The sequence below is a fragment of the Aquarana catesbeiana genome, linkage group LG01, assembly GCF_042186555.1.
Source record: "Aquarana catesbeiana isolate 2022-GZ linkage group LG01, ASM4218655v1, whole genome shotgun sequence".
In the NCBI taxonomy this organism is placed as follows: domain Eukaryota; kingdom Metazoa; phylum Chordata; class Amphibia; order Anura; family Ranidae; genus Aquarana; species Aquarana catesbeiana.
This window is the reverse complement of record NC_133324.1, coordinates 556869228-556894909: the sequence shown is the minus strand read 5'-3', so window position 1 is coordinate 556894909 and position 25682 is coordinate 556869228. Positions and strand designations below refer to the sequence as shown.

The following is a 25682-nucleotide window of genomic DNA, read 5'->3' as shown; positions in this document are numbered from 1 at the left end:
GTAAAGTGCATTCATTAAATCCAAAAAGAAAGTAGGGGAGGGAGTGATATGTGGGTAATAACGAAAAACCGACAATGGATTTGTGTGCAAGGCGTCGGTTTACTAGTCCACCCTTCGGATGCTAGTAAATAGCATAGTAGCATAGCAAGCTGTAAACCTCCCAGCTGGAAGGCGTAAATCTTGGGCATTGCATATAATAAAACGTGAAAATAACAGTAAAAAAGAAAAACCAAAAACTTCCAAAAAGCCAAAAGAAAAAAAAAGAGAAAAAAAAAAAAAATTGGGCCCAAAATGGCCTATACAAAAGAGTTATAATGGTAAAAATATTACCCGCATTGCATGTATCACCCACGGCCATCTAACCAGGATATGGCAGCCTCCGGATCAACAAAGAAATGTGCACGGTCACCATCCACGACTCGGAGCTTGCTGGGGTATAATAAACTGAACTTGAGGCCCTTGTCCCTTAGGCGTCTTCTGACCTCCGTGAAGGCCCGGCGTCGCTGCTGAACCTCAGGAGAATAATCAGGAAACAGCATAATTTTTGCATTATTGAACCGCAGTTCTTGTTTATCTCTAGCTGCTGCCAGGATCCTGTCTCTGTCCCTGTAATTCAAAAGCCTTAGTAGAAACGGCCTGGGAGGGTTGCCAGGGATTGGAGGGGTTGGCGGGATTCTGTGTGCCCTTTCTACCACAAAGGTAGGAGGCATGGCAGGTAAATCCAACAATGAAATGAGGAAGGATTCCGCAAATTCAGCAGGTTTATTACCTTCTGTTTTTTCAGGGAGACCTATAATCCTTAAGTTGTTTCTCCTCAGGCGATTTTCTGTGTCCACCGACTTCTCCTGCAGAACCTTTACCTGTAATTGCAGCGCACGGAGGTCCCTGGAATCTGCTCTGGTGTCATCCTCTAGCTGTGAGATCCGGCCCTCCGCCTCTGTAAAGCGGGATCTAAATTTGTCCATGTCATGCCGGATTAAGCTGATGTCGGTAGCCAAATGATCTATTTTGACCATTACTTTGTCGTTCCCTGCCTTAATTGCTGCTAGCAGCTCAGCATGAGAGGTTGCAGGTGAAGAAGCAGGGTCAGGGAGCGTCTGTGTGCCGACCAACATATTCCCTGCAGAGAGCCTTGTGCGCAAGATGGCGGCCGCGGCGGACTTAGCGGTGCTGGAAGCAGAGGAGGACCGGAGCTTACCCGGAGATATGGTGGGACCCCGCGATGTACCGAGAGCCTTTTTGGACCCCAGGGTGCCTAGGTAAAGCCGAGTCTCAGGAGAATCGGCACTGAAAAAGTGTTCAGGGTGGATGTTGGAGCGGAGCTCAGCCTGCACACGTCCTCTCTCTCTTACATCCCGGAAGTCTCCACCCATTTGTTTACATTAGACTGTCAGCAAGGATTCACAGGATGACAGCTGAATAGACAGGTCTGAAATGCCACTAGTTGCTAGGAAATTGGCTGCCACCGCCTCCCTAGCAATCAACAATCAACCAGAACTGGAAGTGGTCACATTTAGCAGCTGGAGGTTTGACTCATAGATGGATGAACACATTATTTTGTTTGTTCGTTCCCTGAACAGGGAACATTTATACTAAATTCAACTCTGAACCTGAAACCTCATACCTGTCTATGTCCTAGGCAATACTACAGTGTCCTACACGATATCTTTGGCGATGCTTGCAATGATGACTCTATAACGTGCTTCTCCATCCCCCCACCCCCCATCTTACCCGGGGATAGCATGTTGGATGGGATTGTCACACTGCACTATACTTGAGACACTTAATACCAGCTGTACTCGATCTGTTGCTTCTGATTTTTGTGACCTTACGCGTATATCTAATGTCCATGTACTGTGTCATTGTTAACTTTTATACTTTTAAATAAACTGTTAAAAAAATATTAAATGATTGACTTTTTGTTTAAGCAATTTAAAATGCCATTGTTGAGCATCAGTTTGGAGATTACCTATACAGTAGCTGCCAGGAATCTTTATGTACAGTAAGAGGAACGAATGCAGTATTATTAAACAAAGCCACAGCAAATTCAAATTCAAGCAATTTAGCAGCCTCTGTCCAACATTTTAGAGCTGTTCCGGGTTCATTTTTATAAATACAAAACTCATAAATAAACTACCTTTTCCTTCTGATTTTCAGCTTCAGCAAGCTGTTTTCTACATCCTGTAGTACAACCATTCTGCTCTTCAGTTTTAGCATAGGCTTCAGCACAGGCTAGAAAGAAGAAAAAACAGATCAATTTTAAAATAGTAATCTTGAACCAAATGTTAGCTCTGAGTGGTATGGATGATGACGATTGAATATATAGCACCCTCTTAGATAGGCTGCTAGGATGATAAACTTAGTTCTTTTTTGGCTCCTCTGTAATCAATGAAGCAGCTATTGATTTTTTGGGCTGTTCTGGAACTCACTGTTTGTAGGTTTGACTGTTTCCCTATGATTTCTAGAGGCTTCTAGAACATAGGGCTTGGGAGAGTCAAATGGACAGATTGAATATTTTTTGTGCTCCAGCCAATCCCCGGGGAGCTTTGCCCAGTATGTGGCAGAGTAGAACATAAATAGTCTGGGTCTGGAGCAGCTGGGTTCTTGTCCTACTGGAGAAGTTCCACAGTTACAGGGGCTGCTGTCCCTTGAGGGCAGCTCTGCTGGAGTTTGTTGATGTTAATCAAGCTCCTAGCTATAGCGGAGTTGGAGTGTGTGTGTGTGTGTGTGTGGGTGGAGTTAATTAAGTGACTTTACGTAAAGATCTGGCCTGGAGAACTCACTAAAGAGTTTCTGGTAGAATCCAGAAACTGTATAGCTGACCTGTGGCATTGTGAGTATTAATCTTTCCCTCACTGAAAGATGTCTGATGGGAAGCTGGGAACTGTGTAGTTGTCCTGTGACATAGAGATGTCCATTGGAGACTGGGGTATGTTTAGCTGTCTTGTGACATTGTGAGTACTGACTGGTGATAAGTGCCAGTGATAGCTGTCTCTCTGAAACAGCTCTTACAGGGTCTGAGTTCTGCTCATTTCCCTTTATCCCTTGGCATAAAGACTGTAGAAAGAAGCTTAGCCTAGTGAAGTGTTTCCTCCTGTTACAATGCAGTATTTCCAGAGTATCCCATACTACCTTAAGCCCTCCCCTGTTCTGCAAGCACTAAATTATAGAAAGACAACCCCTAGACTGTTTATTGGAGCAAGAGTGAATAGACTGTTGCTTGGATGATTGGTGGCCTCTGCATTGTTTGGGGAAGAACCAGTTAAAAACAGCAGGTCCTACAGGGCTAGCGCTACATATGGCTTTCATCATCTGCTAGATGTAAAAGTATACATAAATAGTAAGAGCAGAATTTTAGCATTATATAGCTTTGCAGCAACATATACAATATTAATGCTATTATTAAAGCGTTTGTATAGTCAATTTTTTAACTTTTACCTACAGGTAAGCCTATAATAAGGCTTACCTGTAGGTAAAAAAAATATCTCCTAAACCTGTACGGTTTAGGAGATATTCCCCTTGCTATGAGCCACTGACTGCAGCGGTGCATGCGCACAGGGGATTCTCGGCTGGAGGCCCGGCAGATGCTGGACCTTGCCGGGAAAGAAATCTCCCGCGCGCATGCGCAGGAGTGATCACATTGTGGCTCCAGCCACTCACAGCGCTGGAGCCACGATACCCGGAAGACACGCCGAGGCAACATGTCAGCTACCTCGGCGTGGACCAGGTAAGATACCGACGCCTCGTTCTAAGGTAAGTATTTCATAATGAGCTAGTAGGTACTTTTATAATCCTCCATGTTGTTTAAGCTATAAACACTTTCACTGGAGCATTGTTTAGAATAAGAAAAATATTAAAAACAATGCTAATTAGTAACTAACCAAAACACTTGTATTCCAATAAATTACATTTTACTGTATTACGATCATCAAAGCAGGTTATTACAAATGCAAGTTGGTACCAGGGACGTAACTACAAATCCTGGGGTCCCATGGCAAAATTTAGATGGCAACCTCGCTCTGTTACATCTGGTACTGTCATCTGTTACAGTCACATAACCGTCATTGATCATAACAGAAAGTATGCCTAAATGAAGGACAGGTAGCAGGAGAACTGACAGTATAGTCATTATTTTACTAGGAATCAGTGTTTTTGACGGAAGGTGTCACGAAATGGTGTTAACTTTTATCATTCATTTTTCAGGTAACTGTTTTGTCCTTAGTAGCTCACCGGTCTATTTATTCAAATCAGATCTTAGTGTAAATTCTAACACCATCACCCCTCCCACTGCCAGAGCAAGCAAGTGTTAAAAGAAGTAGTCTAGTAGTTCGTAAAAGAAAAACAATAGTAGAACGCAACAATAATTACCATCTGAATATTTTATTTTATCACATAAGTGTTAGTGCTCCTGCACACAAATACCCCTTAACCTATAACCCTAATACAAACTTCCTTCAGCTTTAGCTTTTTGTAGAACTGCAAGCCTCAGATGTATTGTTGGTTTTGATCAGAGAAGAAACAAGTATATTTTTATAGAGGACAAATGCCGACCAAGATGTCTCTGGGAGCAATGAATCTTCAGTGCCAACAAAACAACTTCTCCTTACTGCACATTCTGAAAAGGTGATCTGTGACTAGTAATGATGATGGTCCTGAAGATTTCTGTGTGTCTAATGTCAGCTCTTCTTGAATAGAAACATCTCAGGGGGTGCAGGGTCAGGCACTAACATCTTCAACTCATGGACATAGATGTTTATTATGCTGTAACAGCCTTCCTAATGGGGCTCCCCACCCAGTTGTCACAGCAACATGTGTTTCCATTGGAAAATTGCCCTCCAACTCTTGTTTTAATGACAACTCTGTAACTTTGAATTTCCCATCTCTTTCTGTACTGATGACAATAGTTATTAGGACAAAAAGCGAGAGTGAATCTTCCCACATGGTACACAGACAATAAAAGGAAATCAAATCCTGGCAAACATTTCAACCTTTCCCCACTCTATCCAAAATGAAAATAATATTTGGTTTGAGATAAACTTAATAATCCCAATGGTGTCATCTATATCTGAAAATGATGCAGAATCCCTGACCTGGTACACCAGCTAATATGCCATACCTAGAGTCGATATACCATCTGGTATTCAAGGATCTGAATGGCCAAAATCAATAAAGTTGGTATGAAGGATATATTATCTCCCAACTTCCCCTCGTTTTAAGGGACTATCTTGTATTTGGAACTAAATCTCACTGTTCCACTCTCTTTTTGGTCTAATAAATAGACCTCTATAACAAAGATTCACTATTTAACCGCTTGCCAACCGACTCGATTCTGACACTTCTTTCATATATGAAAACATCTGTGCTTTTTTGCTAGAAAATTACTTAGGACCCCCAAACATTATATATATATTTTAGGAGAGACCCTAGAGAATAAAATGGTGATCGTTACAATTTTTTATGTCACAGTATTTGCGCAGCGTTTTTTCAAACGCAATTTTTCTGGAAAAAAAAAAACAAGCACAATATATAACCTAATTTGTTGTAAAATATGAAAGATGATATTATGCCGAGTAAATAGATACCCATAATGTCATGCTTTAAAATTTTGCACGCTTGTGAAATGGCAGCAAACTGCGGTACTTAAAAATCTCCATAGGCGATGCTTTAACATTTTTTACAGGTTACCAGTTTAGAGTTACAGAGGAGATCTAGTGCTAGAATTATTGCTCTTGCTCTGTGGGCATGACCTACATATTCGTTCACCACTGCGAGTGAGCACAAGATGGGGGAGGGGCAGGAATGCTTTAAAAAACATTTTTATTATTATATATTTTAATACATATTTTTTTATAAGACTCCAGATCTCCCCTCTACAATGTAAAGCATTCGATAAAAAACAAAGAAATTGATATAGTGCTTTAAAAAAAAAGGCTTGTTTACATTGGGCCAGAACCGAAAGTGACATCATGCCATTTCTCCGGTTCTCCTAGACCATAGACATGAGCGGAGGCCATTTTTCCTCTGCTCATCTCTGCTACCAGGTGCCGCAACCGCTGGATGGGTTCCCAGAACTACCGATTGCCCAGGTAAGCCTGGGAACCACCGCTCGGATCACTTTTAACAGTTAGAGAATCACCGGCTGAAAAAAACAATACCCTGGTTATGGCATATTGTTGCAACCATAACCCCGGTATTCTACTTCCAGCCAAGGATGTCTTTTGTCTATGGCCTAGGTTGGGAAGTTCTACTGAAACTGTAAACTAAAATTTCTCATTCCATTATTGCATGAGTTAGTTTAAAGTGTAGAAAGGAAAACTAGTTTTAATAAAACACTTGTGGGCTTAACCAATCATGTTTGGCACATTAAAACCCCATGTAAAGTAACTCAGAGTGTGTCCTTTGCCTACGTACTTTTTGCAAAATTTTTTCTTCTTGTCATCTTAGAGGGTTGTGAGGTATGATTATATATAATATATCGGAATAATTTCCATGCTCCAGTTATAAGTTCATTTTTTTAGATTTATTTTTACAAATAGAGATGAGTGAATGTGCCTGCGTTGCATTTGCAGATTCGTCAAACCCTTTATAAAGTCCAAAAATGTGAAATTTAATCCACACACTAAATTAGGGTAAAACTTGAAAATGAATGGTCTATTTTTTTAAAATTACAGGCAAGGCACTGTAAAAGAAAGGTAACGAGGAGCTGGGCACTGCCATGGGGACATTTAATAACTTTATTTTATCTATGGTACACAGTACGGTACAGTAGGGAGTGATTCCTCCATTTCATGTGACTTTGTTGAAGAACTTTCAATTTCATGTTTGTCATGTTTTTAGACTGTGTGTGTTGTTATGCAAGATTATAATAGACAGGTTTGACAACACTGTATTTTAGCATTGTTTTAGTGATTTGCATGTGTAATTGACCTGCTTAATTTTGCATTTTTGGTTGGCTTAAATACAGTAGCACCCCAATATGTTTTATTACAACTTGGAAAAACACCCTTTTTTATTCAGCGGTAATAGACCTGAATATAACTGTGAAAGTGGCATACACAACAGATCTAAAAACAAAGTGCACTCTTAAAAAATATAAAGCTAAACCCCTCAAACTTCATACTAATTAAGCAGTGGCAAAACAGTTTATTAGTATACTGTAGTTTGTGAGCATCTTTTTCATAGTACTGCACTGTATTGTCTTAAAAAAAGCTAAAACAACTCCTCCCATTGCCATATACACAGCTATTCCCAAAATATTCTAAATATTATAAGTTTGTTAGAAAACCAGCATCAAAACAGTATGCGAGCACTTAAATAGTCAGTAAATAGAAAGAGCCCTGCAGTGTATACCTTTTTTTAACATATTTGTTGCTGACAGAAGAGTTGTGTTCTGCAACCTCTGCCTGCAGCATATTAGCTGTGGAAAAAGTACATGTCACTTGGATACCATATTCATAAGGAAACATATGCCTGCAGCAAAGAGCTAGGTGGGAGAAGCACTTCAATGTGACAAGTAGCAGGGCAGGCAGTAAAAAGCACACAGTCTTCAAAGGAGCATAACAGCCCCTTTCTTTTAGAGTTCTGCTAACATGCTTTTTTCCCCTCTTCCTCATCCTCAAAGGGGCAAAGCAGCAATCAATGCACAATTTTCTTCCTACTCCTACTTAGGGGTACATACCAGCCATTCTTTTATATAACCAAGAACTTTCTAATCCAGTGGAAAGTTCCTGGTCTTTTTTCTCCTCCTCAATGGTGCAAAGCAGCCATTTCTTTGTGCTGGTTATTACTCCCCTTACTCAAAGGTGCAGCCATTTTTTTAAAATCTGCCCATGTACTTTCTACTGGAAAGATTCCTTGTAATCCAGTTCAAAGTTCCTGGCTTCTATAGCGCATAGTAGCCACTCATTTTAAACACTTGAGTCCCCAGTCCTTTTTCCCCTTAAATCCCCAAGACCCAGAACATTTTTGTGTTCAATTTCAGGGATGTCGAAACATTGTGCCCTAGCATTTGCAGTCTACCCTAAAGTATTATACATTTTCTTTGGGGACAGGGCTTTAATTTGGTTGAAAATCCTGATACACAAAAATGTATTTGTTTGGTTTTCATTGGGAATACATTTTTTAAAAAATTGGAGGAATTGGATTTTGCTGAAGTTTTTCTGAATGCAATGTTTTTGTATTTGTGCATCTACCGCAAAAAATGTAAATTTTAAAAATTTAATTGAAATTGAAAATTATAATAAAATCACATTAGCGCGATTTTTTTTGTAACATAAAGCGCTTGGTAAACCTCAAAGTGAACACATGTATTTTACTTTTAGAGAGCTTTATTCTTCTTTTAACACTACATTGCAACGCAAGCAGGGAAAAAAAATTCTGAGTGAAAAGGTAATGTAAAATTACGACAGGATCAAGTTGGGTTAGCAAGAGCACAAGTTAACATGACGGTGCCATTTTCACACGTCTGCAATTGCTTAAAATACAAATGTCATGTTCGGGAGTCAGGCTTTTGGGCCAGTGGCTGTAGCTATAGAGAGATTCATTAGTAGTCAGCTGGTCTTCACCAGAGCTCCTGATTGTAGAGATGGGTTTCACTGCATGCTAATGCCAGGTCTTGGCCCTCAGGATTGCCTCAACAGGAAGAGAGCAAGCGAGCTTCAGGAAATGGACGAAGCAGAAGCGCAGTCAACGTATAAGCCAAGGTCGATAATGATTGGTAGCGAAGATAAGGACAGCTGCAGGTATGCAAAGGAGCAAGATAGCTGCAGAGAACCCAATACTCTTGTTCATAGAAGGCGCAAAGAGTTCAAGGTTCACCAGAAACAATATACAAGGCAAGGTTGTCCAAGGGATCAGGCAACTTGACAACTAGGGATGAGCTTCGAGTTCGAGTCGAACTCATGTTCGACTCGAACATTGGCTGTTCGCAAGTTCGCCGAACAGCAAACAATTTGGGGTGTTCGCGGCAAATTCGAATGCCGCGGAACACCCTTTAAAAGTCTATGGGAGAAATCAAAAGTGCTAATTTTAAAGGCTTATATGCAAGTTATTGTCATAAAAAGGGTTTGGGGACCTGGGTCCTGCCCCAGGGGACATGGATCAATGCAAAAAAAAGTTTTAGAAACGGCCGTTTTTTCAGGAGCAGTGATTTTAATAATGCTTAAAGTCAAACAATAAAAGTGTAATATCCCTTTAAATTTTGTAGCTGGGGGGTGTCTCTAGTATGCCTGTAAAGGGGCGCATGTTTCCTGTGTTTAGAACAGTCTGACAGCAAAATGACATTTCGAAGGAAAAAACCCATTTAAAACTACTCGCGGCTATTGCATTGCTGACAATACACATAGAAGCTCATTGATAAAAACGGCATGGGAATTCCCCACAGGGGAACCCTGAACCAAAATTAAAAAAAAAAAAAATGATGTGGGGGTCCCCCTAAATTCCATACCAGGCCCTTCAGGTCTGGTATGGATATTAAGGGGAACCCCGGCCAAAATTTTAAAAAAAAATGACGTGGGGTTCCCCCTAAATTCCATACCAGACCCTTCAGGTCTGGTATGGATTTTAAGGGGAACCCGCGCCAAAAAAAAAAAAAAAAAAAAATGGCGTGGGGTCCCCCCAAAAATCCATACCAGACCCTTATCCGAGCACGCAACCTGGCAGGCCGCAGGAAAAGAGGGGGGACGAGAGTGCGGCCCCCCCCTGAACCGTACCAGGCCACATGCCCTCAACATTGGGAGGGTGCTTTGGGGTAGCCCCCCAAAACACCTTGTCCCCATGTTGATGAGGACAAGGGCCTCATCCCCACAACCCTGGCCGGTGGTTGCGGGGGTCTGCGGGCGGGGGGCTTATCAGAATCTGGAAGCCCCCTTTAACAAGGGGACCCCCAGATCCCGGTCCTCCCCCTGTGTGAAATGGTAAGGGAGTACTTACCCCTACCATTTCACCAAAAAACTGTCAAAAATGTTAAAAATGACAAGATACAGTTTTTGACAATTCCTTTATTTAAATGCTTCTTCTTTCTTCCTTCATCTTCTTCTTCTGGTTCTTCTGGTTCTTCCTCCGGCGTTCTCGTCCAGCATCTCCTACATGGCATGGTGGGAGGCTCCCGCTCTTCTCTTCATCTTCTTCCTCTTCTTCCTCTTCTTCCTCTTCTTCCTCTTCTTCCTCTTCTTCTCTTCTTCTCTTCTTCATTTTCTTCTCCGGGCTGCTCCGCATTCATGCTGGCATGGAGGGAGGCTTCCGCTGTGTGACGGCGTCTCCTCGTCTGACGGTTCTTAAATAACGGGGGCGGGGCCACCCGGTGACCCCGCCCCCCTCTGACGCACGGTGACTTGACGGGATTTCCCTGTGATGTCACGGGGAATGCCACAGGGAAGTCCTGTCATGTCCCGTGCGTCAGAGGGGGGCGGGGTCACCGGGTGGCCCCGCCCTCCGTTATTTAAGAACCGTCAGACGAGGAGACGCCATCACACAGCGGGAGCCTCCCTCCATGCCAGCATGGATGCGGAGCGGCCCAGAGAAGAAAATGAAGAAGAGAAGAAGAGAAGAAGAGAAGAAGATGAAGAAGATGAAGAGAAGAGCGGGAGCCTCCCCCCATGCCATGGGTGCAGAGCGGCCCGAGGAGAAGAAGATAGAAGACACCGCGGAGGAGATGCTGGACGAGAACGCTGGAGGAAGAACCAGAAGAACCAGAAGAAGAAGAAGATGAAGGAAGATAGAAGAAAGAAGAAGCATTTAAATAAAGGAATTGTCAAAAACTGTCTCTTGTCATTTTTAACATTTTTGACAGTTTTTTAGTGAAATGGTAGGGTTATGTACCCCCTTACCATTTCACACAGGGGGGGGCCAGATCTGGGGGTCCCCTTGTTAAAGGGGGCTTCCAGATTCCGATAAGCCCCCCGCCCGCAGACCCCCACAACCACCGACCAGGGTTGTGGGGATGAGGCCCTTGTCCTCATCAACATGGGGACAAGGTGTTTTGGGGGGCTACCCCAAAGCACCCTCCCAATGTTGAGGGCATGTGGCCTGGTACGGTTCAGGAGGGGGGGGCGCACTCTCGTCCTCCCCCTCTTTTCCTGCGGCCTGCCAGGTTGCGTGCTCGGATAAGGGTCTGGTATGGATCTTTGGGGGGACCCCACGCCGTTTTTTTTTTTTTTTGGCGCGGGGTTCCCCTTAAACTCCATACCAGACCTGAAGGGTCTGGTATGGAATTTAGTGGGAACCCCACGTCATTTTTTTTTTAAATTTTGGCCGGGGTTCCCCTTAATATCCATACCAGACCTGAAGGGCCTAGTATGGAATTTAGGGGGACCCCCACGTCATTTTTTTTTAAAATTTAGGTTCGGGGTTCCCCTGTGGGGAATTCCCATGCCGTTTTTATCAATGAACTTCTATGTGTATTGTCGGGAATGCAATAGCCGCGAGTAGTTTTAAATGGTTTTTTTCCTTCGAGATGTCATTTTGCTGTCAGACTGTTCTAAACACAGGAAACATGCGCCCCTTTACAGGCATACTATAGACACCCCCCAGCTACGAAATTTAAAGGGATATTACACTTTTATTGTTTGACTTTAAGCATTATTAAAATCACTGCTCCTAAAAAAACGTCCGTTTTTAAAACTTTTTTTTGCATTGATCCATGTCCCCTGGGGCAGGACCCAGGTCCCCAAACACTTTTTATGACAATAACTTGCATATAAGCCTTTAAAATTAGCACTTTTGATTATTCATGTTCGTGTCCCATAGACTTTAACGGTGTTCGCGTGTTCGAACAAACTTTTTTCCTGTTTGCATGTTCTGGTGCGAACCGAACAGGGGGGTGTTCGGCTCATCCCTACTGACAACGCATAAGCATTTGAGGCTTGCACATATTACTCAACATCATTGTTGTCACCTTGGGAGGGAATTTGTTTGTTTTAACATTTTGTTTCACTTGTTTGCACTGGTGGCATAGCTGCAAGGGGAAAACCAAAGGTCTTAGGTTGGCTGCCCTAACACAAGTTGGTTTTGGTTTGCAGTTTTTCCTAACACAAGAAAAAACTGTCCTGTGCACAGTTTTGTGCATCAAAGCATCCCTTACCCAAGCCTTTGCCATATCTGCCATTAAATTTAAAGCGGAGTTCCACGCAAAAGTGAAACTTCTGCTTTAATGACTCCTAACCCCCTGACATGCCACAAATTTTTTTCTTTTGGGGGGGGGGGGAGTGAATACCTAGTTCTGACAGGTATTCAGCTCCCACTTCCGCTTGCACTGCCTAGGCAATTTGAGCGGAAGTTCTCCTCTCCCCCTCTTTCCCTGCAATCTTCTGGGACAGGTCACAGGTCCCAGTCGATTGCTCGGCCATTCAGGGTGGGTAGCGCGACTCACGCATGCGCAGTGCGCACCCGACTGTGAAGCCGCAGGCTGTCACACCCGGGTGCCCACACTAGTAATGACGGCGCCGGGGAGAGGACCAAGGCTTCAGGCGGCCACATCGCTGGAGCATGGGACAGGTGAGTGTGTGTTTATTAAAAGTCAGCAGCTAGACTTTTTGTAGCTACTGACTTTTAATAAACACAGAAACGGCTGGAACTCTGCTTTAAGCAATCCCACCTTGCAGAGGTAATGGCTACAATTAATCCCACCTTCTAGATGAAAGTAGTGATATAAATGTCTCTATTGTTTAAAAAAGACTTGTTCTAAAACACAGACAGAACCAGAGAACCAGAGAAGGGCTTCTTATTCAAGGAGTGTAAGGCCAATGAAAAATGATAAAAGGGCAGAAACATGACCTTTGATAGTGCTCAGAGTCAAACACTGGTCCAGACTCATCCATTTTCTACCACCGATAGTATTTTTTTGTATTTTAGTTTGAACAATATTAGCTTTTTTTTTTTTTTTTCATTTTAGGCAATCCCTGTCCTGGTCAGGGAAATATGACAGGCAGGAAGGACAGAAAAACTGTAAATAAAATGCTTACAAGTAGACATAAATATTAGCTATTGAGTGGTAACTCCGGACCACTGACTGCAGGTGGCTGCACATGCCACCTCCAGTACTGGTCTGCCCTACTGCATGTTTTAGTGGGGTCTAGAGATGAGCCGAACACCCCCTGGTTCGGTTCGCACCAGAACCTGCCAACGGACTGAAAATTCGCGCAAACTTTAGAACCCCATTGAAGTCTATGGGACTCGAACGTTCGAAATCAAAAGTGCTAATTTTAAAGGCTAATTTGCATGGTATTGTCCTAAAAAGGGTTTGGGGACCTGGGTCCTACCCCAGGGGACATGTATCAATGCAAAAAAAAGTTTTAAAAACGGCCGTTTTTTCGGGAGCAGTGATTTTAATGATGCTTAAAGTGAAAAAAAAAAAAAAAAGTAAAATATTCCTTTAAATATCATACCTGAGGGGTGTCTATAGTATGCCTGTAAAGTGGCGTGTGTTTCCCGTGTTTAGAACAGTCCCTGCACAAAATGACATTTCTAAAGGAATAAAAGTCATTTAAAACTGCTTGCGGCTGTAATGTAATGTCGGGTCCCGGCAACATGGATGAAAATCAGTGAGACAAATGGCATGGCTACCCCCCCCAGTCCATTACCGGGCCCTTTGGGTCTTGTATGGATATTAAGGGGAACCCCGCACCCAAATTAAAAAAAGGAAAGGCGTGGGGCCCCAGGCCCTCTGAACAACAGTATATAGGCGGTGCAAACAAGACAGGGACTGTAGGTTTGTTGTTAAGTAGAATCTGTTTGTAATTTTGAACTGGTACATTTTTAAAGTGTAGCTCCAGCCAAAAAATCTATTTTTAAGCTTTTTGAAAAACATAGGGAAGGGTTATCACCCCTGTGACATTTGTTTTGCTGTCTGTGCACCTCTTTAGAAGATTTTACCTCACTTTCTGTCCCAATGACAAATGTTTGACAATTTGGGGTTTTTAGTGAAACAAGAATTGGTGATAAAGCATCAGTGGAAAGGAGACAGGTTTGGCCCATATTAACTCTTACAGGAGAGAATTTCCCATCCTAGGGGTAGATTTCATCTCACTTCCTATTGTCTCCTTCCGTTTGCAAGTAGGAGTCGTTTGTAAGTTGGATGTTTGAAAGTAGGGGCCTGCCCTATATACTCTGCAGAAATTGGGGCCTTAGGTGTTGGTGTTGCCACAACACTGTAAGGCCTCACAGTTACTCTTGGTGGGCGCAGGAACAGGCTATGCTGTGAAATATTAGATCAAGAATTGTAATTACATGCCCCTGTTGAACAGGGTCAGAAAAATTGGGCCTTTGGTGGTGGTGGTGCTGGTGCCACAACACTGTAAATCCTCAGAGTTACTCTTGGTGGGCAGAGAAACGGGCCCTGCTGTGAAATATTAGATCAAGAATTGTAATTACATGTCTCTGTTGAACAGGCGGAGAAAAATTGGGCCTTAGGCACTGGTGCCACAACACTGCAACCCCTCACAGATACTCTAGTTGGAGCGCAGGAATGAGCCCTCCTGTAAAATATTGCACCAAAAATTGTAATTACATGCCCCTGTTAAATAGGGACTGAAAAATTTGGCCTTAGGCACTGGTGCTGGTGCCACAACACTGCAACCCCTCAGAAATTCTCTAGCTGAGTGCAGCAACGAACCCTCCTTGCAAAATATTGCTGGTGGTGGCGCCCAGAACCAAAAATATTCTTACAAGCTATCAGCATGATCATTGAGGAGGAAGAGGATAGTCACTCAGCATAACAGGATAGTCACTCAGCATCAGCATAGGAAGTCTTGAAGGGATATGACATTTCAAAAAAATTATTCGGTTACATCAGCATCAGGTGCTTGGTAGCTGGTGGTGATCCAAGACTGATTCATTTTTATGAAGGTCAGTCGATCGACCGAGTCGGTGGACAGGCGCACCCTGTGATCGGTTACAAAACCTCCAGCAGCACTGAATGTGCATTCCAAAAGAATGCTGGATGCAGGACAGGCCAGTAGCTCAATTGCATACTGTGCAAGCTCTGGCCAGTGATCCATCCTCAAGACCCAGTAACCCAGAGGATTTTCGGTGGGAAAGGTGTCCAAGTCAGATCTTGCCCTAGGTATTCCTACACCATGTAAAACAGATGCTGGCGATGGTTGCTGGAACCGATCATACCTTGGAGCTGCGGACTAAAAAATTGTCTGAACGCATCGGTCAGACGGCCACCTTCTCCACCGCACCTTCTTTGACTGACCGATGCCTCAGCAACACGTTGTCCAGGAACAGGAGTTTGTAACCTCCCAGTCTCTGGGAACGCGTTGCACAGACCTTTCTGCAAGGCCTCCCGAAGATGTTTCATCCTCTGCTCTCTCTGCGACGGCAAGGTAAGGTCTGCAACCTTACCCTTGTAACGTGGATCAAGGAGGGTTGCCAGCCAGTATTGATCCCTCTCCTTGATACCACGAATACGAGGATCCTTCCGCAGGCTTTGCAGGATCAGGGAGGCCATGCAGCGTAGGTTTACTGAGGCATTCGGTCCGGAGTCCTCTGGGTCACTAAGGATGACATGATCCGCAGCCACCTCCTCCCAGCCACGTACAAGTCCATGTGTTTCTTGGGACTGTAAATGAACCCTTAAAGACTGCTGCTGATGCTGAGTGCCAGGCTCCACCTCCATGCTGACACAATCCTCCTCTTCCTTCTCCTCCTCGTCCTCTTCCTGTGTGATCGGCGGGCACGCAAGAACACTGTCTGGATAAAGGGGGCCTTGAGAGCTAAGGAAGTCCTCCTCTTCCTGCCTCTGTTCTGCCTCAAGTGCCCTGTCCATTATTCAATGCAGCGTGTGCTCCAACAGGTGGACAAGGGGGACTGTGTCACTGATGCATGCACTGTCACTGCTCACCATCCTTGTGGCCACCTCAAATGGTGACAGGACAGTGCATGCATCCCTGATCATGGCCCACTGGCGTGGGGAAAAAAAACCCAAGCTCTCCTGACCCTGTCCTGGTGCCATAGTCGCACAGGTACTCAGTGATGGCCCTCTGCTGCGTGTGCAGCCGCTGCAGCATAGCTAACGTTGAGTTCCACCTGGTTCTTGGTCAGCTTAAATTCCTTTTGGAGGTCAGCCAGCTGAGCACTGGCATTATATGACCGGCGGAAATGCACACAGACTTTCCTGGCCTGCCTCAGGACATCCTGTAAGCCCGGGTACCTGCCCAAGAACTGCTGCACCACCAAGTTAAGGACGTGAGCCAAACAGTGCACATGGGTCATTTGTCCCTGTCAGAGGGCGGAGAGGAGGTTGCTACCATTGTCGCAAACCACCATTCCTGCCTTAAGTTGGCATGGCGTCAACCACCTCTGAGCCTGCCCCTGCAGAGCTGACAGAACCTCTGCCCCAGTGTGGCTCCTGTCCCCCAAGCACACCAGCTCAAGCACTGCATGGCATCTTTTGGCCTGCGTAGTTGTGTAGCCCCTTGAACGCCTACGGAGCACCGCTGGTTCCGAGGACAAAGCACAGGAAGAGGCCATGGAGGACGAAGAAGAGGAGGGGGTGGAGGAGAGAGGTGTGTCAAAATCACCAGTAGTAGCATTTTGGGGGCATGGTGGTGGGATAACCTCCAACACTACTGCACCTTGTCCTGCATCCTTCCTAGCTGCCAGCAGAGTCACCCAATGCACCATGAAACTTAGGTAACGTCCCTGTCCATGCCTGCTGGACCTTGAGTCAGCGGTAATATGCACCTTACCGCTGACCGCCCTGTCCAGCGAGGCATGGACATTGCCTTCCACGTGTCGGTAGAGAGCCGGAATCGCCTTCCGTGAGAAAAAGTGGCGTTTGGGTACCTGCCACTGAGGAACCGCACATTCCACAAACTCACGGAAGGGGGCAGAGTCTACCAACTGAAAAGGTAGAAGTTGAAGTGCTAGCAATTTTGCCAAGCTAGCATTCAACCACTGGGCGTGTGGATGGCTGGGAGCAAACTTCTTTCGGTGGTGCAGCAGCTGGGGCAGGAAAATTTGCCTGGTACAATCTGACGTCGGCGTACCGATAGCAGATTGCCCACAAGTACTTGGCTGTGACACACCTAATTCTACACCTTCATTCCTCTCAGTGCAGGTCTCAGAGAGGACTGAAGGTATAGTGGGGTTGGAGATCTCAGCTGATGAAGAGCAAGGAAAGGTCCTCTTTGTTCTTTGGTGTGGGTCTTTTAGGAACGCTTGCCAACGAACTGCATGGCAGGTCAACATATGTCTGGTCAAGCATGTGGTGCCCAAAGCGGGAGATGTTTTGGCCACGCGAGATACGCTTGAGACATATGTTGCAAATAGCAGCGGTGCGATCTGATGCACTTGTCTCAAAAAAGGCCCACACCAAAGAACTTTTGGAATAATGCGCAGAGACAGCAGCGCCCTGCAAATGCGGAGCTTTGGGGTGTGATGCAGTCAGTGTGCTGCCCTTAAGCTGGCCCCTGGAGAGCATCCTGCCTTGTTGGTGATGTGCCTCCTCCTCCTCCTCCTCTCTCCTATCAGGCACCCACGTGGAGTCAGTGACCTCATCATCCCCTCCCTCCTCATCACTGGAGCAAACCTGGCAGTATGCTGCAGCAGGGGCAACATGACTGCCAGATTGCTTTCCTTCTTGGGCACCCCCTCTGTCTGGGCTCACGTTACTGCCTTCCTCTAGCTGAGTACCATCATCTGAGCCTTCAAAACGTTGGGCATCCTCCTGGAGCATGTACCCAACACTGTGGTCAAACATTTCGGGGAACTCCTCAGGAGGACATGGTGGGGCTAGGGAAGGAGTGACTGATTCCATTTAGCCGAGGGAAGAGGCCGGGTTGGCAGCTGCTTTGCCAGACAAAGTACCCTGAGCATGGATGAGAGAGGATGAGGAGGATGAGGATGGCTTGGTCATCCACGTGACCAAGTCTGCCGCATGTTGCGGCTCAACACGGCCAGCTGCCGAAAAAAAGGCCAATCGTGTCCCACGGCCACGTGCTGATGAGGATGCACCGTGTCCACGACCAGCACTGTTGCCTTTAGACACAGAGCCTGCTTGCCCTCTTTTTATTGGCTTGTGATTGTCTGCCTCTCCTTGTTGGCCTTCCAGACATACTAATGGCCTGCAGTGAGATGTAGCTGCACTAAGCTGAGAGATATATATATATATATATATACTGATACTGCAGCTAACAAAATCAACTGCCTGTAGTATTATTAGTATGAGAACACCACCAATCTTCTACTGGTAGCTTTAGCTAAACATTGTGCAGAGGTCGTGCTACACTAACTTGTAGCTTTAGCTGAACACTGTGCAGAGGACGCACTACACTAACGTATAAATAATGTAGCTGCCTGCGGTAGTGATAGGATCTGGGAAAACACCACAAACCTTCTACAGGTAGCTTTAGCTGAACACTGTGCAGAGGACGCACTACACTAACGTTTAAATAATGTAGCTGCCTGCGGTAGTGTTAGGATCAGGAAAACACCACCAACCTTCTATAGGTAGCTTTAGCTGAACACTGTGCAGAGGACGCACTACACTAACTTGTAGCTTTAGCTGAACACTGTGCAGAGGTACCACTACACTAACTTGTAGCTTTAGCTGAACATTGTGCAGAGGTCGCACTACACTAACTTGTAGCTTTAGCTGAACACTGTGCAGAGGTCGCACTACACTAACTTGTAGCTTTAGCTGAATACTGTGCAGAGGACGCACTACACTAACTTGTAAATAATGTAGCTGCCTGCGGTAGTGATAGGATCAGAAAAACACCACCAATCTTCTACAGGTAGCTTTAGCTGAACACTGTGCAGAGGTCGCACTACACTAACTTGTAGCTTTATCTGAACACTGTGCAGAGGTCGCATTACACTAACTTGTAAATAATGTAGCTGCCTGCGGTAGTGATAGGATCAGAAAAACACCACCAATCTTCTACAGGTAGCTTTAGCTGAACACTGTGCAGAGGACGCACTACACTAACTGTAAATACTGTAGCTGCCTGACTGTGGTACTAATAGGATCAGAAGAACACCAGCAATTTTCTTCAGGTAGCTGTAAATACTGTAACAACACCTGCCTGCCTGTCAGTAGGAAGAGAATGACAAGAACAGTTCTAGTTAAACTGAATACAGTGTGTATATATATGTATATATATATATATATATATATATATATATATATATATATATATATATACATATACATATACACAACACCTGGGATGCATATATATATACACTGTAAGTGCAGCTAACTGACTGACTGTCCTGCCTAATCTAACTTAAATCAAATTACACTGTCTCTGTCTCTGTCTCTGAACGCAAGAACACACTACACAGGGCCACCGTGCAGGCGGTCTTATATAGTGTGGGGCGTGTACTAAACCCCCTGAGCCATAATTGGCCAAAGCCACCCTGGCTTTGGCCAATTACAGCTCTCTGTACAGACGGCGCTGTGATTGGCCAAGCATGCGGGTCATAGTGCATGCTTGGCCGATCATCAGTCAGCAATGCACTGCGATGCCGCAGTGAATTATGGGCCGTGACGTGCCACTCGAATTTGGCGCGAACGGCCCATATCGTTCGCAATTCGGCGAACGACCGAACAGACGATGTTCGAGTCGAACTTGGGTTAGACTCGAACATGAAGCTCATCCCTAGTGGGGACCTTCTTTTGACTGAGAAACTGAAATTAACAATTTGGGGTGAGGGTACGTGTTTAGCAAACATATTCATGAACTATTGGGTGTAAAGGCTGAAACACTGGTTGAAGGTGGTCTAACATGCGTTGTAGGTAATAGATTTCTCTGCTTCACATCTCATGTCAGAAAAGGGGCGGATCCGGGGGGGGATTGGGGCAATTGCTCTCCCCAAGAAAATATTACTGACTCCGAGGCTGAGCGCGCCCCAGGAAATCAGAGCCGCAGTCAGGACAACTCACAGCCATTCTCAGCATGAATTACTGCCCAGACACATCGGGACTGGATTCTCCGCCCCCTGTACCCCCCCAGCAGTTTTCCAGCCTCTCTCCAGGCTGCTGCTTGAGTGGGTGAGAGCCTCCTGGCTTCTGCTGCTCAAGTGGGTGGGATTGGGATGTGCCTGACCCTGAGATTGCCCCCACCTGGAAGAGGGAGGTGTGTACAGCTGAGCAGAGGGAGCTGAGTGAATGTTTCTGGAGGTAAGCTCAGCTAGCAGTACATCGTGGATTAGTTTACAAGCACCTCTATGCTACCCTGTTTCCCCGAAAATAAGACCTAGCGTGATTGTCGGTGATGGCTGCAATATAAGCCCTACACTCCAAATGAGCCCTACCCTGTTTCCCTGAAAATAAGCCCTACCCCGAAAACAAGACCTACAAGAACTTTAACTAGGGCTTATTTGGGGGGTAGGGCTTATATTGTAGCCATCACCGACAATCACGCTAGGTCTTATTTTCGGGGGAAACAGGGTAAGTCTGCTGAGTTACTGCAGCTTAGCATAGAGGTGCTTTTAGCTGACAAATGGGATTGCATCTTCTTTTCATGTAGCACAATGAAAAATTGGGCTCATTAAAGCATCGTGACTGCCCCCCCGTGTGTGCCCTCCAGATCCCCCCAGTGTATGCCCTCCTGACCTCCCCCAATATGTGCCCTCCCGACCCCCCAGTGTGTGCCCTCCTGACTCCCCCTGATGTGTGCCCTCCCAACCCCCAGTGTGTGCCCTCCTGACCCTCCCCTGGTGTGTGCTCTTCCGACCCCCAGTGTGTGCCCTCCTGACCCTTCCCTGCTGTGTGCCCTCCTGACTCCCCCCAGTGTATGCCCTCCTGACCCTCCCCCGGTGTGTGCACTCTCAATCCCCCCAATGTATTCCCTCCTGACCCTCCCCTGGTGTGTGCCCTCCTGACTCCCCCCGGCATGTGCCCTCCTGCCCCCTCAGTATGTGCCCTCCCAACCCCTCCCCTGGTGTATGCCCTTTCAACCCTCCCAGTGTGTGCCCTCCCAACCCCCTGGTGTGTGCCCTCCTAACCCCCCTGGTGTGTGCCCTCCTGACCCCGTACTGTGCCATTCTGACCTCCCTGGTGTGTGCCCTCCTGACCTCCCAGGTGTGTGCCTTCTAACCTCTCTGGTGTGTGCCCTCCTGAATCCCCCCATTGTGTGCCTTCTTGACCCTCCCCTGGTGTATGCCTTCCCAGCCCCCTGGTGTGTGCCCTTCCAACCCCCCCCAGTGTGTGCTGTTTTGACCCCCCCCAGTGTGTGCTGTTCTGACACCCCCTATTAACATCTAGTCTTTTGCTCTACTGATCCCTGTACACTGTCCTACATTCTAATGACCTCTGTACACTGCTCTTCATCCCACTGACCCCTGTACATTGTCTTGTTGCCCCTGTCCTCCGCCCTACTTACCCCCTATCCTCTGTCCTGTCAACTCCTGTCCTCTGCCCTGCTGACCCCCTGTTTTCTGTCCTACTGTTCCCTGTACACCGCCCTACATCCTGCTGACCTCTACACTGCCCTACAAACTACTGACCTCTGTACACTGCCCAACATACTACTGACCACTGTACACTGCCCAACATAATACTGACCTCTCTACACTGTCCTACATACTACTGACCACTCTACACTGCCCTACATCCTACTTACCTCTGTACCCTGCCCTAAAAACTACTGACCTCTCTACACTGCCCTACATACTGCTGACCACTGTACACTACCCTACAAACTACTGACCTTTGTACACTGCCCTACATACTACTGACCTCTGTACACTGCCCTACCTCCTACTGACCTCTGTACACTGCCCTACATCCTACTGACCTCTGTACACTGCCCTACATCCTACTGACCTCTGTACACTGCCCTACCTCCTACTGACCTCTGTACACTGTATGATACGTTAAATTCAGTACGGTAAGCAACACCTTATTTTCTGGTAGTGCCTCTCCCGAGACTAGACCCCTGTGTCAGAGTGGACATTCGCCAAAGCAGGTTGAATTTGTTACTGAGAGGCTGCATTATTTATAAATAAAATAAATGACAAAATATACAAAAAGAGTAGAAAATATTATTTCGACACAACTGCCAGAAATAGAGTCACTCCACAGTATGTATACAATTTTACTAGGCTGCAATTTAAGTGGAAAACCAGGCAGATTTATAATTAAAAATTCAAAATTAGAGTGTAATATTTTACAATAAAAAGGCAGAAATTATGCACACTATGTAGGCAGCTTTAGTAGGTTACAGTTTAGGAAGGAGGTACCAGGAAGGTTTTAATCCAGAAAAATTGTTCAGTCTATGCACACTATGTGAGGTCCTTTAGAAAGTTGCAGTTTCACATAAAACAAGAGGCAGGGTTATAAATAAGGATGAGCTCCGGCGTGTTTGCAATCTGCACGTGCCGAGCCCGTCAGGAAGACGGCACTGCGCTGCACTAATCACAGGCAGTGAGACATTTCCCGATGTGCGGCTGCAGAGATCAGGAAATGTCTCACTGCCTGTGATTAGCGCAGCACTGTGGCGACTTCCTAGCGGGCTTGGCACGTGCAGCTTGTGAACACGCCAGAGCTCATTCTTAGTTATAAATAAGATAAAAATTTGAGTGTTTTATTTCACAGATAAAAAGCCAAAAATATTGCACAGACTCCATGCACAGCATTTAAAAGAGAAGAGGGTTTTTGGGTTTTTTTCCCCCATCATACTTACCTAGGTGGATGCGGCATTGGTCCGATGCTGCATCTGTCCCCCGGGACCTCTACACTGAGAACCGAGCGATCGAACATCGCCGATGGCTCGATTCTCACAGCTTCCCAAGCAGAGAGCTGCTGACTGTCAGTCAGCAGCTCTCCACTCTGCTCCTTCATGCTCACTGGATCGCTAAGCTGTGAGGGGCGGGGAGCGGCCGCCTTAGGCTCTCAACGGCTCACTGAGAGGCTGAGACAGGTGTCAGTCCAGGTACCTGGCGGATCCAGACTTTATTGTCATGATGACGCAGTGCCTGGACTGATTTCTGTGACATGATTACAGGGTGGTGGTGCGATGTTGGTCTATTGAGTGAGGTGGACCCACATCCCAAAATTTAAGGAGAAATGGAAATTTTGTTCCTCTTATGGGACTTTAAAGGGGACACCTGCTCATAAGTAATACAGTATAATAAGGAGTATAATAAGTATAGGTTTGATTGCAAAAGTTTAGGTATTTATTAGGGTGAGGGTACGGGTAATTTTAGGGTACAACAGATGAGTGGGCATAAGGTACAGGATACAAGTTAAAAACATGAAAATATGGCAATACAACATGCAGAGGATCCACAATCATAGAACTCCAGGTGTGTATGGGACACACACACACAGAGAGTACCCGACGCGTTTCGAGATAAACTCTTCCTCAGGGGTGTCTGATAGGGATCAGCAAGCACAGAGGTGTGTCATATACTGTTGCTTGAAAAGGCATGTATTACTGCACGTGTATCCAAAGAAGCACTCAAAAAGACGGAAGGGGGGTTTTGTAGGGGGGATAAAAAGACACACCACTGGACTTCAGTAGGCTGCTCGCCCCCAGTCCACGTCCGGCCCATGACACCCAGACCCGGCGGGGCGGTCTGAGAGAGCTCTCCAGCAAAGGGCGCCACAAAAGCCACCGTGGAGAAGAGTAATCTTAGGTATGCTCCAATCTGGAGAGGGCCAAGAAAAAGGCCAATGCAGGCAGGGGACTGCGGGTTTCCGAAAGGAGGGGGTTCTTATTCCTTATGGTCCGGCCCGGTAAGCCAGTGCGGTAATCCTGTGTGATGCTCCAGACTGTGTGCATCCAGTCCCTGTGAGGGTTAAGGTGTCCCAGGGGGGTAGCGGCAGTAATACCAGTCTGGGGGCAATGGAGGGGGGTTGTTCCAACAGGGGGTCCGGGCCAGGGAATTCAACCTGGTAGATGAAGCAGCGGCATGCAGCAGTGTGGGGCGGAAGGCCGTGACATCAGCGAAGAGCGGACTTCAGCCCGCTCTCTGCTGAAAACATGTCACAGGAGTGCAAAACGAATTGCACTCCTGTGACCCATTGGAGAAGCCCAGCCAAATGAGCTTAGGCTGGTCTTAAAGGCTCCTTTAAGACGCCATTTTGAAAAAAAGAGACACTAGGCTAGTAACAAAAAAAAGGATTAGAATTTGACAGAAAAAAGCCAGGAAAATATTGTACTGAACCCAGGCAGAGTATTTTGAAAAGGAGAGACAGTGGTCAACCTTTTTAATCAAGAATTCAACATTACAGTGTATTATTCCACAGAAGGGGCAGTAAAACATTGTAGATGTCACAGCCAATTCTTAGCTTGAGCCAAGCATAGACTCTTCCTAGGTGCCTCTGCCTTCCACCGACCCTCTGGAAGTCTTGTCCATCAAACTGAAAGCAAAGCTGTCTTGTACAATATTTGCAAGCTCTGGACTTTCATCTTGATTGCCTGCAAACCCCAACTGGGACTCTGACAGCCTTGAATATGCCTTTGTCCCTGTGTATTTTTAACCTCATCTAGATCTCCCATCTTCAACTCTGCATCCACATCCTCGCTACTCCAGCAATCCTAAGAGCTGCCGGGCTTCATTAACCAGTGCAGAATCCACTTTGAACTGCAGTCCTAGAATTTTCTCCCTTATTGTTCCAAGGTGGCCTACTTAATCTCCCTCTTAGCCAGTAACGTAATTGCCTGTGTTTCTCTCTTCTGAGAAAGGAACCATACCCTGCTTTATAAATACTCAAGGTTTCAAGCCTCATTTCACCTCACATTCAATAAGCCTGGATGTGGCTCCTCTACCATTGGTGCTTTGCTAGATGTCAGCTAAAGGAAGCATGACAGAGGGCCAGTATACGATACATACAGTTTTGGACCCTGGAGGCTGAACTGGCCCTGAAATAATGAAGCTCTTGCAGCTACCTTTTTGCAAGGACTATCCAATCATATTATGAGTTGGCAGGCAGAGAACTACCCTCCATCCTCAAGGAATTGATTTTCCTCTCTATCCGAATTAATGCTTGGTTCTAGGAAGTATAGGAAGTTCTAGGAGTGTAGACGCCAGTGGTGTTTCTACTCTGTTTTTATCCAACTGCATCTGAAAAAGCAAAACTTTTCCTTCTGTTCCTTCTGTCCTGCTCAATCCTTGTCTGTTGAGCTCATGTAACTAGGGCAAGTTTAGCTGTGTTCCGAGGAAAGAACTCGTTGCAGCACCCAGGGCCTCTGTATTGTGGGTAGAAGGGAGGCCCGGGGAGCTTCAAGTTCAGGGACCCTTAAGCATACAAGTTAAATTATAAGAGAAACAAAAAAAGTGAACTAAAATGAATGATAAACTGCATTTGTTCTAACAAAATATAAGGTTCTTAAGAAGACACTTGTCTAATTTTTTTTCAAAATCTTATTGACTGTAGGAAAACACGACACAGGTAATTGGAAGTCATACATCACCATTATGCATTACACAATATTTACAAAATGTCTTTCTTCCTGCACTTAGCATCTGCAAAATCCTTAACTAGCTCATCAAACTGTATCATCCTGAGGACATTACTCTTGACAGCCAGTAGGCACAAAGCACTTAGTCTTTCATCGATCATCGTGGTTTTTAAGTTAATTTTTTTTTATCAGTGCCAACTTACTGAATGACCTATCTCCTGAAAAACTAGTGATCATCATGCTTAAATATATTCTAAGAGCTACATTAATACCTAGAAAGGTATCAGCAAGCCCTTCACAATGTAATAAAACTGTCTGTTCAGA

At 45.5% G+C, this 25682-nt stretch overlaps 1 protein-coding gene across 1 annotated transcript in view; it reads right to left on the bottom strand.

Annotated features, from left to right (window-relative positions):
- TMEM59L (transmembrane protein 59 like) overlaps nt 1-25682 on the bottom strand; it is a 147505-nt gene that overhangs the window by 60558 nt on the left and 61265 nt on the right. The window contains exon 3 of the mRNA XM_073596036.1: nt 2138-2232. Within this exon, the coding sequence (XP_073452137.1) occupies nt 2138-2232 (95 nt within the window). The remainder of the gene's footprint in view (nt 1-2137; nt 2233-25682) is intronic.